This window comes from Equus asinus, chromosome 24 (genome assembly GCF_041296235.1).
Source record: "Equus asinus isolate D_3611 breed Donkey chromosome 24, EquAss-T2T_v2, whole genome shotgun sequence".
NCBI classification, from domain to species: Eukaryota; Metazoa; Chordata; class Mammalia; order Perissodactyla; family Equidae; genus Equus; species Equus asinus.
In genome coordinates this window covers 52,553,274-52,569,325 of record NC_091813.1, presented here as the reverse complement: position 1 = coordinate 52,569,325, position 16,052 = coordinate 52,553,274, and the positions used below count along the sequence as shown (strand labels likewise).

Here is a 16,052-nt window from a genome sequence, read left to right as displayed (position 1 = left end):
TTTAATTTTCTGAGGAACCTCCATACTGTTTTCCATAGTGGCTGCACCAATTTACAATTCCACCAACAGTGCACAAGGGTTCCCTTTTCTCCACATCCTTACCAACACTTATTATCTCTTGTCTTTTTTATCATAGCCATTCTAATGGGTGTGAGGTGATATCTCATTGTGATTTTGATTTGCATTTTCATGATGATCAGTGATGTTGAGTTCCTTTTCATGTACCTGTTTACCATCTGTATATTTTCTTTGAAAAATATGTATTCAGAACCTCTGCCCATTTTTTAACAGGATGGATTTTTTTGTTTGTTTTTGCTAAGAATTGTATGAGTTCTCTATTTTGGATACTAACCATTTATCAGATATATGATTTGCAAATATTTTTTCCCATTTGGTGGGTTGCCTTTTCATTTTGTTGATAGTTTTCTTTGCTGTGCAGAAGCTTTTTAGTTTGATGTAGTTGCCCTACTTTTTATATTTTTAATGCCATAATTTTTATTTTTTTATCTTGTGTATCTACTAACAAAGTGTTGTAGTCATTTATAAGTGATTAACCCACCACCTTTATAACATTATTCTGAGTTTTGCTGTATTTTTACCTTTACCAGTGAGATTTATAATACTTTCATATGTTTTCCTGTTACTAATTAGTGCCCTTTCTATTCAACTTAAAGAAGTGCCTTTAACATTTCTTGTAAGGCTACCTATCTAGTGGTGATGAACTCCATCAGCTTTTGCTTGTCTGGGAAACTATTTGTTCTTCAATTCTGAAGGACAGCTTTGCCAGGTAGAGCAAACCTGGTTGGCAGTTCTTTTGTTTCATCACTTTGAATATATCATGCCACACTCTTCTGGTCTGCAAAGTTTCTACTCCAGAATCTGCTGATAATCTTATGGGAGTTCTCTTGTATGTAATAAGTTGTTTTTGTCTTGCTGCTTTTAAGATTTTCTCCTTGTCTTTAACTTTTGACAATTTAATTATAATGTGTCTTGGTATGGGTCTCTTTGGGTTCATCTTATTTGTAATTCTCTTGGTTTCCTGGATCTGGATGTCTGTTTCCATCCCCAAGTTTGGGAATTTTTCAGCCATTATTGCTTCAAGTTAAGTTTTATGTCATTTTCTCTCTCTTATCCTTCTGGGACCCCTATAATGAGAATATTGTTCCATGTGATGTTGTCCCTTAAGGTATGTTCACTCTTTTTCATTCTGTTTTCTCTTTGCTGCTCTGATTGGATTAATTCCACTGCGCTGTCTTCAAGTTCGCCGATCCTTTCTTCCACTTCATCTGCTCTGATATTGAACCCCTCAAATATATATTTTCAGTTCAGTTATTGTATTCTTCAGCTCTGTGACTTCTGATTGGCACTTTCTTATATTTTCTCTCTCTTTGTTAAAATTCTCACATTGTTCATGCATTGTTCTCCTGATCCAGGAGAACATCTTTCTGACTGTTATTTTCAACTCTTTATTAGGTAAATCACTTATCTCTGTTTCATTAAGTTCTTTTGCTGAGATTTTATCTTGTTCTTTCACTTGGAACATATTCTTTTATTTCTTCGTTTTCCTTGACTCTCTGTGTTAATTTCTATGCATTAGATAAAACAGCCACCTCTCCCAGTCTTGAAGGAATGACCTTGTGTAGGAGATAAACTTTCTTTTAGCTAGTTGTTTTTTTTTTTGAGGAGGAGGAGGATTAGCCCTGAACTAACTACTGCCAGTCCTCCTCTTTCTTTTGCTGAGGAAGCCTGGCCCTGAGCTAACATCCATGCCCATCTTCCTCCACTTTATATGTGGGACGCCCACCACAGCATGGCATGCCAAGCAGTGCCATGTCCACACCCGGGATCCAAACCAGCGAACCCCAGGCCACTGAGAAGCGGAACGTGTGCACTTAACCACTGCACCACCGGGTTGGCCCCTTAACTAGTTTTTTAAAAGGTATTGAGAGAAAATGTCAAATTTCATTCAGAGAGTGCATTTCCCTTATTAATGCTTCCTAGATGCCATTGTTATCTTAGCTTGTTAAGTATCCTAGGAATTGTACAGCATTTGGTCCTTTTAGGGTAAGCATTTCTGTGAACTCTTTCCCTTATTAAAAGGCTACTTGATAAGTGCCCTTGAACCAAACCAACATAACACATTAAGCTTGCTCTATTTCCCAAGTGCAATTTTCCTTCTTATGACAAAGAGCACTAACTGCCAAACATTTCCAGTTTATTCTGATGGAGAAGATTGTTTCTTCACCGATTTAGTCTTACGTAGGAATATATTAGATTTACTAGCTAATTATTAGTCACATTCAACATGACTCTGAATTGGTAAAAATATAAAACACTATGATCTTCTAAAGAGTTATAGCATTATGAAAATGCTTCTCTTGAGTTCAGTTTTCATTGTTAAAATGTGAAATTTAGAGTAGTTTATGGTGCCTTTCTTCTACAAGCCTTATAAAATAAATAGACACAATTCTTAAGAAAATTTAGAGTGAATTCTGGATTCCAGCAAAATAATCCTGTCATGCCAGTAAGCATCGATCTTCAGCTAGCTAAATAAATCCCCATATATCATTCAGTCATATAAGTTTTTAGTCAGTCAAATGCAGTTACAAAGAAATTTCAGTATCCAAAAATACACATACTCAGCCCATGTGACATTGTGCTGTGGGAGTCATTTTTGTGGAATATAAAACGAGTTTTCCCTGGAAGGAAATGTGCTTGTTATAGAGCATAATTCACTTGTATCCAACTTTTAAGTTCTTAAATGTAATATTTTTTTCAGAGTTTAGCAGACAAATGAAAGTAAAAAGCATCAAGGTTGAATATCTGAGACTGAGAAAACTGCTTTATATTTGCAAGAGTCTCATGTCACCCCCCCTTAGCTGTCACCCATGGTGACAGCTCCCCTGTCTTACTCCGTCCAGAGACAATGTGAGGAAACTCTTCATAGTGAAGTGTGCTGTTTAGATGGTCAGTGTTCTGAAGTGTTTTCAGAGTTGAGACTAAATACAGTCCTGAGGAAAAAATGAAATCTTTTCTCTGGGCATATGTTTATTGATCTTGTGGTTTAACAGAAGGAAAATGTTGACAGAAACACCTGGAAATCACTGATAACCACAAGGTTTATGACAAATTTTTCTTTGGTCTATAGCTAAAAATTAGGCTTAAAGGCCAAAGTGACCCGAGTACTCTGAAAATATCCTATACTGCTTTGGTGTACTCAGGATTTTCTTAGAATCGTATCATGCCTGGCCAATTTGTGATTTCATAATGGGAGTTAACAAAGAGATTGGGTTATCGAGTCCCATAATAGACCTTTGGCCTAAACTCAACATTGTATTCACAGCTTGGAATGCTGTGCCCTGAGAGAAGGTTGTTTAGCTGTGTTTCAAATCACAGAAATAGGGATAGTCTTATGATCTTGTGTCTTATTAATCATAAGAAAAATGTCAAAAAAAAAGTGTATAGGTTTGCTAATAGACTCCCAATTTATAAACAAAGGTCAATTAATAAAATCAGAACTGTTTGTAATATAGCATTAAGCAGCAATTTTAGATTTAACATATTTTATCCAGATTAAAAACTTTCTTGGTAAAGGTGGTATTATTATTATTATTATTTTCCTTTACTGTCATCCACTCTAGAATTAATTTGGATTGATTTAAAGTGAAGGCTTCAGCCCCTTCCAAGGGACTGGGGAGGATGGAGGATCTAAAGTGTTTAGAGCCAGTGTTCCTGGTTACCTGCCTGGCTGCATTTTGCTTTAAGCATTAACATGGTTTGCTTTCCAATTTTCTTTGTTCTAGTCTATGCAAGGCAAACTGTCTAAAGAAAAATTGACCACTCAAAAGATGATGGAAGAACTGGAAAAGAAAGAAAGAAACCTACAGAGATTAACAAAAACATTGCTTGATGTGAGTAGAAGATATTAAAATTGCTTTGAAAGGATGATTCCATACCTATTTAAATTAAAGCAAATCTTATTTTGTGCATATTCATAGGACATTAATTGACGACTTGATTTTGCTGTGCTGGTTAATTAAATACATTAGATTAGGCTAACTAAACTTATAATCGAAAAGACAAACTTTTATTTTCTTATATCTTAGAATACAGTTTTGCAGACTTAACTACAGCAAACTCGAATGTCCTAGAGAGCTTAGGTCCTGAAGGCTTTGAATGAGGCATAAATTGAATAGAGACAAAGTTATCCTTAGGAATCCTTAGGGAAGGTGCAATTTTGATACTTCATCATTGGAACAGATCACACTTTCTTCATTTAATTATGAGATGAAATACTTGGCTTGCATTTAAGGACATGTTATTAAAAAAATACTTATTTTCGTTTTTTAACAGTCATCATGACATTTTGCCCCTCAATACTTAAGAATGCATCTCCAAAAATTGGGGACATTTTCCTGTATAACCATACCACCATTGTCAATGTGCAATAAAAATAATATTCCTTGATACTCGATAATACCTACTCTCCAGTAAAATTTCCCCACTTCTTCCCCAAATGTTTTTTATAGTGACTGTTGAAATCAGTATTCGATCAAGGACCATGAGTTGCATTTCATTTTGTCATATAAATCTGAGGTCCCTTTGTTCTCCCATGTTAGAGACTTTTTGACGAAACTGGGCCTGTTGTCTTACAGACTTATAGATTGTCAGACCATTTAAATTTGTCTAATTGCTTCTTTGTGGTGTCATTTATCTTGTTCTCTACCCCATCTGTTTCTTGTAAACTAGAAGTTAGAGCTAAAGTTATCATTACGCTCAGATCAAACATTTTTTGGCACGAATGCTTGGTGTTATTGACATCATCAAATTATATATGTTTGGTTATCCCACTGTAAGTGACACAAATATTGATCTCACTGGGTTTAAGACGGTGACACACTGATTCTTTCATTGTTACGTTATAGCCTCTGCAAACAGCAAGTCATCTGAGCGGTGATATGTAGGCGACTGTGTGAATATGCAGTTTGCCAGCACCCTTTACCTTGATGGGTTTAGTATCCACTGATGATCACTGTCTGAATCATTAGAGGATTAAACAAATGGGGTTTTTTTCCTGATTACATAATTTCATTTACATTTATTAGCTGCTATTCATCTATAAAAAAGATCTTTTCCTCAGCAATGTGCAGGCCATTTTGTTATTCTGAAATACAGTCCCAACTGGAAAGCTAATTAAACTTACCTTTAATTAGCAATTTCAGGATGAGGGGGAGAAGGTGACAATTTTGGGGATGAGGTGAAGGTATCTCTTTCTGAGGGTAATAAATAATGAGTTCATATTGATACTTCCAATTCAAATTTAATAATTCAGAGTTGTTTTTTCTTCTTTGATTTTATACTTGTATTTCTTTTTCTCTTACACTGAAAATTTTGGTTTCAAAATTAACATAATAACATATATACTTTTTTTCCCAATAGACAAAAAATGCTTTCAAAGTAACAATCACTCTTGCTACTAACAATAAAACTACAGGATGAGGTTTAAAGTTTCTTCATAGTTCTTTTTGTTCTTGGGATAAATATCATTATTGAAAAATATGTACACAGCCAGGATGCTCATGATGTGAGGGCGTGAGACTCCTAGAAACTAAGACAGTTTGGGTTTATGTTTCCTCTCAGGTTTACCCTAGGGCATCACATGGCGTGGAGGAACCATTTCCACTACTTAAATTATTTCTCTCTCTTTTTTTTCCTACTGTGTCTATGCAGTTAAATTTGGTTAATGTGAAAATGATACGACTCCACTGTGACGTGTTAACGTTAACTTTTGAGTACCACTCCTCTGTTCTGACCCCCTGATTTTTGTTTTCTTTATCCACTGCAGAACCAAAGACAAACAGAAGAGTCGTGCTGTTTATTGGATCAGGGCCAGGAAGCCGACCAGTCCAGGCAGCAGGCACTTCTTTCCAAACGGCCACTCTTTGATTTGAGTGTGATTGATCAGCTGTTCAAGGAAATGTCCTATTGTCTGTTTGACTTAAAGGCGTTGTGTAGTATTCTTAATCAGCGTGCTCAGGGCAAGGAGCCTAATCTTTCATTATTACTGGGAATCAGATGTAAGTGGCTGATGGCTTGTCCTTATTGTGTTGCTTAATAATTAGGAACCTGTCTCCATGAATCAGGGACTTCTGATTGCCTTTTCCCCGTTTGTTTTTAATCCCCTTTCCTACTTAGATTTATAAATCTCTGCTTGAGTCTGTGGGTCTCTGAATACCTGTTATTACTTCATTATTAGAACTTAATTATACTTACAGAAGTGAGCAGGGTCATAGCTGATGGACTGCCTCCGGCTGTGCCTGCGTGGATGAGCTGTGCTGAATCTGTGAATATGTGACTAGAGTGTAGTTAGGTGTGATTTCCTGATTGCTCTTCTAGAAGTAATGGTTCTCTTGGCTTTCATGTGGTAATTGTATAAATTAATGACCCAGCCACCTGTCCACTGGTAAAATATTTGAGAAAAAATACTCACTTGCTTTCCTGTGCAGTGTTTGTTCTATGGCAATTGCTTAATGTAACTGCCAATGCTGTCACATGAGCCAGTTTTCATGGCCCATAGATCTGTTGCCCTTGTCATACGTGCCTGCTGGCTTTGTCCTTCTGAGTATCAACCCACCGATTCTGCCTCAGTTCTGCTTCTTCCACACACAGTTGTGAGAGCTGCCACAGGAATGTCCTAATTTCCCTTCCCTCAGCTACTTTTGTAGGAATACTCATCTCTGCACATGGATCTGAATTGTAATATTGACATGTTGGTCTCTTTTTACTACAGAAGAAATGGACTTTAGTCAGGAGATATGCAGTAAGACCACAAGGTTTATGCACCAACATGTTCTATTGGGTAATTGTCTAATAATATGGTTAATATGTGACTAGAGTGAGGACTAGTTTTGTTTCCAGTTTCATCAAAAAGATTCCACCATCTTGCATCATAATAGTTATTTTAGCAAACCAAATACTACTCTTGATCAAACTCTATCACTTGTTAAGTGAAACATGTAACTGTGCTCGGAGATGTCAGGAGAATTTCCCTTTCCACTTCATAGCTGTGTGTACACATATATGAGTGTGGACATGTAACAAATATTTCAAAGTTTAAGTATATTCACTCACTTAGGAAATATTTATTTCCTGGCCTTCGATAGTCCAGGCACTAAGGTGCTGATAATGCAGATAAATTGAACACAGCCTTTGCCTGCACATTAACCAAATTGTTTGAGCATTGCAATAAGTACTGTAATGGAGATGTGGAAAGAAGACAGCAGGAACACAAGGGAAACACCAACCAAATCTACCTAGGAAGGGCTGTGAGGCTCCATGGAGGAACTGGGCTTGGGCTTGAATCCTAGAGGAGGAGGAGAAGTGTGCCAGGTGAACATGGGTGGTTTAGTTAGCAGTGACCTCTTGGATCAAGAAGCAAAAGCTCACACACAAAAACTCATTTTCTCCGCCATTTTAGAGCTGGTCACCCATTCAGTTATTTTGTAACCTTCTGCATTTGCCCTATCCTATATAGTATTTGTTAACTTTTTCAGTAAGAGGAGAAGAGAGCTATTTGAATATGAATAAAAGGAAGATTCACGACCCTTTCCACATTCACCTCCCAACGTATGCTCCTTCCAGTCTTTAAAGTCTAACCCCAGAATGCTTACCTTATAGTTGGACATTGTGAAAACTTGACCACCCAGCTAATTTGTCAAAAACCAGTGGTTCTTTGAATCCTTATCTCATCACTTCATCAATTTTCTGTTGATACGGGTCACCCTACCCTTCTTAAAACTCTCTGCTACCATGGTTTCCATGCTGACACTCTCTAGGTTCTGCTTCTACCTTTGTGACTGCTCAGTCTCAATCTTCTGTGAAATTCTCTGCCAGTTAAATATTGATGTCTCTCAGAAGCCTTAGCAAAATTTTAAGAGGACCAGGTAGATAAAATCTATTTAATATTATATGATTCATGCTTTAAACCTGACCCTGACTGGTATTCAGTGTACAGCGTTGTATTTCCACTGATAATTAAGTTGAAAATCCTAAAATGCCTTTGTTCAAAAAAAGGTGAGACATTCTCTCCATATTTTATTTCCACAGCAATGAACTGTTCAGTTGAAGAGACTGAGAATGACCACAGCCCAGAAACACTCACTAAAAAACTGTCAGATGTATGCCAGTTACGGAGGGACATTGATGAATTAAGGACTACAATATCAGACCGCTATGCTCAGGACATGGGAGACAGCTGCGTTACCCAATGATGGAGTGTTGATCCCGCAGCAATAATGACCCGTTGCTAAATGCTGCTGTGTTATAGTTCTTCCTGTTTCTTTTTAGGAGCCACGATGGAAAGTTGCTAGTGACGTATGACTTGCACATGGGATTTTTTTTTCTGTACATTTGTTTTGTTAGGGGAGAAAGGGAATGGGATATTTCAAAGGGGCTTGTCTAATTAGGCCAAAAAATTGAATTACCATTTGAAACGTGATAGAGTGTATAAGAAAAAAAAAATTCAGTATTCTCAAACTACTGACTGTAGGACCAAGCTGTGAAGAATCCCCTTCAGATAAAGGGGTAGGATTTCTTTTTATCCTGTAGTTTGTGTGTGTGTGCGTGTGTTTATTCACAAAATTATAAGGATTTCTAGGATCAAAGCACAGCTTCTGAGAAAGGCACACGCTGTTTATTCTTGTATTTCTTTGCTTTCATGTAGAAGCTTGTGTTGTACTTGGGGTTTTCAAGGGCTGGCTGAACAAGAGTTCCAACAGCAGGCAGGTGTGCTAATAGAGGTACAGCAGGCAAGACCATTTGTGTTTTGAAGAACCACTGTGCTGAGATGATGAGGTGTGGGATTGGGCTGATTTTAGGACTGTGGATAGGGCAGCTGTTTCTCCAGAGTGATTGTGAATTGCCTTAGAGGTGTGGAGTTTGGATGTGATGATGTCTTTTATATATTATAAAACAATTTAACACAATTTGAACTAATTTTAACGTGTCCCTTACTATTTACAACTTTTTGTTTATATATATCAATGTAAACAAAGCCATGTGTAATTCATGCAAACCTTCTAAGGTCTCCAGTCATTGTTGTAAAAGAAAAATTGACAAAGTGACTCTGGAACAATAGCTTATTTATCCAGATCTCAAACGTTTACGTCTTAACAGTTTTGTGTTTGTTTTAAAGTTGAAACTACTTTAAGAAAAGTATTCTTAAATCTGTATTCTTTATATCTGAATTGTCACTAAGCATAAAACAAAATCTAAGCCAGGTGATATTTTGATTCCTTTTATTAGGTGAAGTACACTACAAACAGGGTTTTTTACAGAATACAAGCTTGGCCAGGGTAGTTCTCCTGGAGTACAGAGTATCACTACGAAATGCAACTGATTCTTAAGTAGACGTACAATCGTTTCAACTTCAAATGAGTATTTCCTTGTTTTAGTTGGTATTTTGGAAGGACTTTATATTTTTATTGTCTCAGGAGCATTCATTACATTCTTTTGAGTGTACTTAGTTATGGTAATCATTGTCCTTTACAGATTGGTTTGTTTTCTTGATGCAACCAAGTCTCATTTAGGTCAAGATTGAATAAGAGGTAGAAGGAATAGGGAGTGTGAATCAAGCAGGATATTATTGTTTTGGGCAAGAGAAGATCACATGTCTGTTTTCTTGCCAGGCTTATATACTGGTATAAAGGCTGCTCTTAGAAAAGATTTTTCTTAAAGATTTTCCACAGTGAAAACATGTGGGATAAGGCCTTCAAGGAAACTACCCAGGAAGACATTCACTTCAGAACTGGGCTTGTGTACAGCGCTTGCTAAGTTATTCCGTAGTTCTCTTTCAGCAGTCGGTTAGAATACATCGTAAGGACATGAAACTTTGCTTCTGCTCAGTGCCTGAGTCCTCCCTGCTCCTCCTACTTCTGAGGATCTGGGCACTAAGAAATCAGTGCATTGTAGTGATTCCGCATCTCAAGGGCCCTCACCTCATCAGGAGGGACTTGATCACTGGTAGGAATTTGGCTTTCTAATGAGTTCATTTGTTTTTTAATGTTGATGGTTTGAAGACAATCAAGGAGCAGTAAATTTGTACCAAAAATCTGATGCAAAGAATTCTGCCTTGTAAAAATTAATTATCTATAAAAATGGCCCTTTACAGTGAAGTAGATAATAGCATCTAAAAGAGATAAGCCATAAGGGCAACGCACGTTTTTACATTCTCTTTGAATAGACTCTCCTCCCCAAATGCCAACCTCCCCAATTTTGGAAATAAAGGCACCCTAAAATGATGGTACTAATGGGCAAATAATCACTGATTTGGATCACTACGTTCTTACTTAAATGTCTCCTAGGTTGTTAGTATATGTTTTGGGGTTTTATGGTTATTATTGTTGCTTTAAAGAAACTTTTGGTCATTTGTTTTAATCAACTGTAAGTACAGTTTTGTTTTCTGAGTTGGGATAAAATTTGATTTTTTAATGTTAGTTTTCAAAAACTTACAGAATTTGACCTAATTCAAGTATCTTGAGGTAAAAATTTTTTAACTTAGGAAATTAACAAACTACTGCTCATGTATTTCAGTTGCTGCAATGTATACTCCCATAAAAAAGAGAATTAAGGTGTGATAGTTTAAGTATAACCGTGAATTACAAAATGTGATCTCTTGGAGTCTGGAGTTTGTGAAAGGACCTAGCCTTGGAGGGTTGTCCATTTCTAGGGGAAATGAAACTAGTAGTATTCTAATTTGTCAGTATTGAATTTTGATTTTTCAGAAAATGCCCCCTCCCAAGACAACCTCTTGTGTTAGGACATAATAATGTTGGTATCTCATTGAAAACAAAGATTTTACTGTTAGGCCAAATAAGATGGGCAAATATAGACACTGTAGTGTGTTGTCCTAGTTTGAACTAGTTTGTTCTTGAAAGTTATTACAGTGATATATGTCCAAGATGAAAATTAACCGAAATTTTAAAATAAATCTATTTGAAAATTTCCTTAGAGATGAAAACTCTTTGATTATGCTTTTGTGAATAAAATCCTTGTCTTCTTAGGAAGTACCTCATGCAGCATTAGCGTTGATTAGTGGTCTTCTGGGTTTTGAAGTTGAGCTTATTTGGCCTCAGTCACATTCAAGCAGGGATAAAGTAACAGTTGTCTCAATGAGAGACCCAAATCACCTGTGCAGATAAAATTAACTGAATCAGAGGCACAATAGTGGTCTTTTCATGTGATGTTAGAAAACGATGACTTTTATTAAACTGTTAGTAAATTTTCAGTGGCCTCTAATTTTCAAAAGCTTAAGTATTGACTGGGTAAGTCATGCCTGAATTTTGTTTTCCATTTTTTAAAATAAGTGTGGCCCCTTTTTCTGTTTGAAATAGGATTCAACATTTAATGTTAACAGTATTTTATTTTAGTGAAGTTTATTTTGGTCATGACAATTTATTAGACTTCTTTCAGTAGCTTGTTAGAGACAATCTCGAGGGCTGGAAAGTGTTGCTAATATAGATATTGTACATTTCTGACTTAGTGATGAGCTTATAAGTTAGTTTTGTCATAGTTCAAGACTTACCAATAGGAATCTGTTAAAGGGTATTTTTAAAGGAACTTCTTTATTGTGAAAATGTTCTTTCAATGCCAGTAATAGTTCGTTGAATATCATAGCAGCTGAGAACTTGGACTGTATTTTTGTATAGCATAGTTCAGCTCAAGCGTATCTTTAGTTTGGATTATCAGCATTCTCTTATGTAGACTTCTATCATTGTAGATATGTAATTACAGTAATAAGCAATTCTCATAACCATGCTCACTCAGACTGTGTCATTTGAAACTGCCAGTAGCTATAGCTCTTAGAGACAAAGTTAATTCATTTCATTTCCATTTTTGACAGTTCTTTTCAGTGTTCACAAAACAAGAAAAGCTATTTCCTATTTGGTATAAAGAATATAATTTCCAGCTTCACCCGAGAATGCCATGGTGGTATATTGCTGTATGACAGTGTTATGCATTTAATCATGAGGGGGGAAAGATTTTGGATTTTTCGATTTTTTCTTATTTAAAAGAAGTATTGAGTATATTAAGAATGTAGTTTCAAATCAATAAGTCATTAACAACACTGTTTCAGCTGCACACAGAGAGAACCTTCTGTGCCTTTTTGCCTGCAGTAAGCGTTCATTTCTATTTTACAGGAGCTGTAAGAATGTTGATGATTATTATTGCACCTTGTTCTTCTGTATATAGACTTGATTAAGTATTGTTTTTTTTAAGCAAGGAGCAGTTCTTCATTACTGGGTAGAGACCCTAGTAAACATGAGAGGAGCTATCATATGTCCTTGGAGCCCAGCCTCTTGCCCAGAGAGTGAGCGGGCACTCCTCTGGAATGTCGTCATTTGTGTGTATGTGTGTACATATGTGTATAAATAGTTATTTAAATACGTAAATATAAAATCCGGCATCACATTGGTGTGATGACAAGAAGTAGTCAGGTGCTAGGTGGTTACATTAAAAGCACAGCAGAGAGTATAATCAGTCACCGCGACTGGTGGTTTTGTAAACTAGGTTCAGTTTTTGAACCACCCAGAATACCTCATGTGTAAATACAGCGGTCATGACTCAATTGAAATACCGTTATTGTGAAAAGAATGTGAAGCCACTGGTTGGCTTATGCCTTCTGATCTATCATTCTTGCCTCTTTTTTTGTAAAGGGGTTGGTTTTTTGGTTTTGTTTTTTAATAGGATTTACAGCTAGAATTTTGAATGCCAAAGTTCTATTTATTAAATAAAAAGTTTTCAGTGTTAATGGCTAAGTATTTTTCCACTGGACTATTGTTTGTTGATGTTGGAATTTGTATTTACAGAGAAATAAATTTTTTATAAAAAAGATTTATGTCTTCCAAGTGCCTCACGTTAATATAAGAATGTATTTTAAATTTCAGACTCTCCTGAATTCTCAGTGATGAGAATATGCTGACTTGATACTTAGGTAAAAGCTTTCTATAAATACACAAGAGAATCTTTGACTACAACATGGAGACTTCTGCTTTAAGTCTGACTTAGAATGTCTTTCGAGTTACTGAAAAGCTTTTTCTCCGGGTCTTCTCATGAAGGGCACTGAGATTTTCCTTTGGCAGGTGCTGTAAATGCAAAGCATGCCTGTATCCATTTCAGCTAATAGAGTTCTGTCCACCTTTAGAATTTCTAAAATCCCCATTTAAATCAAGAGTCTTCTTTCTACTTTTCCAACAGACAAAATCCGATTTCAGTTTTCCATAATGCTGAAAGATTGGGCTGGCAAGTCAAATCTTTTTCATTTTGCACCTTCTAATTGAAGATTGAAACCTTATTGAAACAAATACAATACAGCATTGTTAAAAGGTTGCTTATGCAGAGGCCTTGACATCTCAGCTTTGATGGTTTGCCAGCCTGGGCCCAGAGATGCCCTGGGGATGGCACCCTGGGTCCTGTTCCAACCCAAATAGGCTATAGCCTCAAGGTCTCCAGGAAGTTGGTTAAATATTTGGATTACCGGTATCTGTTTCCAGTCCAGCTAACTTGGCATTGCTCTTTCAAGAGTCTTTAATGAGGCACCTAATTCAGTTAACAGAAAGACCACTTTGAAAATCATGCATCACAGACAGCTTAGCTTTGCAAGCATAAGTCTGAGAGATACAGCAGAATGGGTAAAATCCTAGAAATTTCTAAGGTGATTAGTGAAGAGATTTCTCCTTCAAAATGAAAGATATGGTTATTTTTGATCTGGTTAACAAACTTGATGGGAGAGTGAATAAAGAGCTTTTGATAGGGTCCATCCCAGGGATTTGGCCAAAGTTTGAGCTGATTTTTATGCCAACTTCCCCGACAAAGCAGAATCGTTCTGTGTAGAAATGCAGATTCAGTTAGAAAGAGGTGTGAGACGTTAGTAACGGCACACAGTGGCAGCGTGTGGGTCCAGTTGAGCGAACACTTTATAAATGAATAGCACTCTAGTATGTCAGTGAAGACATCCTCCTTGATTTAGAGGACATTCCAGTTTGAGGACTCAAATTATGATACAGTGTTTCTAAAATATTTGAATAAAACTGCCGTCCCTGACAAAACTTTGGTGTGATCACAAAAAGAAAAATCCTTCCATTTTAGCCAACTTGTTTTTACTTAAACACACTCTCACTTCGCAGTCTCTATTGACTCCCTCATAACAGAAATTTTAGGTTAAACAGATACCTACCCTGTAACCCAGAAATTTCACAGTAGATGTTTGAGATAAATATAAACCTACACCTAGAAAGAGTCTTGTAGGTGAATGTTCATAGCAGTTTTATTCATAGTAACCCCAAGCTGGAAATGGTCCAGGGATCTGTCAGTAAGAGTTCTCTCCCCAGAGTTGAACAGCAGCATTCTTTTACAGTCTTGGGTTCTAATTGATTTTCACTTAATATTCCGTATACTTTTGGAAAATGGAGTAAAGTTTAATAAACAACAAGGCAGTGGAGAGTCAGAGTTGGAACGCAGACCTCCTGTTGACTTTTGTTTATACTTCTCTCTGGAGTATTGTCCTTTGTCATGCTGCCACATATATTCCGTGAGTGTCCACAATTCATGTGAAGTACTTGGTCTCACCCTTCCTTTGTGCCACTGCTTGTGTTTGGGGACTGGTCTCCCACCAGACTTTGAGCTCTTTTAAAACAGGCTACTTGTCTTATTAAACTTTGTGTTTAGTGAGCAGCTAGGTGATAATACCCTCCAGAGATGTGCACATATCTGTCCTTAGCCCCAGGAAGGAAGAACTCCATTTCCAAGGAGAAAATGTGGTCTTTAAAGCATAGGTCACCCTATCAGGGTGTGGAGCTCTTAATGGAAGGGGGATAAGGTGGTAATAAATCCTACTTAGGCAGGTTCCATTTTCCTCCATCTCTTAGATCTCTTGTTAATCTCTCCTGTGACTACTCTTTCTGCTCTTCTGTGGGTCCAGGCCACAGGATTGGACGCAGGTCTTTCCCAGCCTCGGTGCTCCTGGAGCATAGCAGTCTCATGAGGCTTCAGGCCAGCTGTGTAGGTTTTGTAAGGGCAAATCCAAGGTTTAGCTTAAAACAGCCACAAATTATCAACTGAAAAAATGAACGCAGTTGCATCTAACTTTAAGTTTGAGAATACATATATATACACCAATCTGGAGAATAATAATTTAAACAGAAATAGTACAGCTGGCATCCTTCTAAACAAGGAAGCAAGGTAATTTAATTTACATTTTTTATTCCTATACTGATCATTTAGTCGTAAAACAAGTGCTTAAAGTTGTTTAGCAGTCCACGATGACTAAAAAAACTGCACAGGAGGTGTGTCTTCTGAATGTATCATCATCATCAACCAACGTTTGAGCACATGCCAACCACACACAAGGACCTTGCATAGATTCTCCCATTTATTCCCCTATATAGTACTCTACGAAATAGGTGCTGTTGCTATCCCTACGTCAGACAAAGAGGTTGAGGCACAGAGAAGTTTAATGTCTTACCCAAGTTGGAACAGCTTGTAAGAGGCAGTGCTACAATAAGAGCCAGGCCTCTGACTCCAAAGCCTGACTGAACCGCTCACCAGCCCTCCTCCTACCGCAGTTTTGTGGTCGAAATTAAACAACTCCTCCTTCTTAAATCTGCTTCCTCATTGGGCTTCTCCATTCCATAAGTTTCACCTTCATTCCAAGAATCCTTTCTGGTAGTTTCTTGCCCACAATTCACATTCATATTCCTGTTGCTTCTGTCACCAATTACCACAAACTTGTTAGTTTATAACAACACAATTATCTGACAATTCTGGAGGTCAGAAATCCAAAGGGGGTCTCACTGGGCTAAAATTGAGGTGTTGCCAGGTCTGTGTTCCTTCCTGGAGGCTCTATGGGAGAATGTCTTTCTTTGCTTTTTCCAGCTTCTACAGGTTATTACATCCCTTGGTCCCATTATTCTCTCTTCAAAACCACCAATGCCAGGCCGAGTCGCTCATACATTGTCTTTGGTTCTCTTCTGCCTCCCTCTTTCACTTTTAAGAAC

General features: G+C 37.1%; 1 protein-coding gene across 4 annotated transcripts in view; it reads left to right on the top strand.

The window, feature by feature from the left end:
• Positions 1–12,891, top strand: part of CEP85L (centrosomal protein 85 like) — a 212,838-nt gene extending 199,947 nt beyond the window's left edge. For all 4 annotated transcript variants that reach the window (XM_070496098.1, XM_014866119.3, XM_014866121.3 and 1 more), the window contains 3 exons: positions 3,804–3,911; positions 5,846–6,077; positions 8,107–12,891. In XM_070496098.1, the coding sequence (XP_070352199.1) occupies positions 3,804–3,911; positions 5,846–6,077; positions 8,107–8,270 (504 nt within the window). In that variant the 3' untranslated portion in view covers positions 8,271–12,891. The remainder of the gene's footprint in view (positions 1–3,803; positions 3,912–5,845; positions 6,078–8,106) is intronic.
• The last annotated feature ends 3,161 nt before the right edge of the window (positions 12,892–16,052 follow it).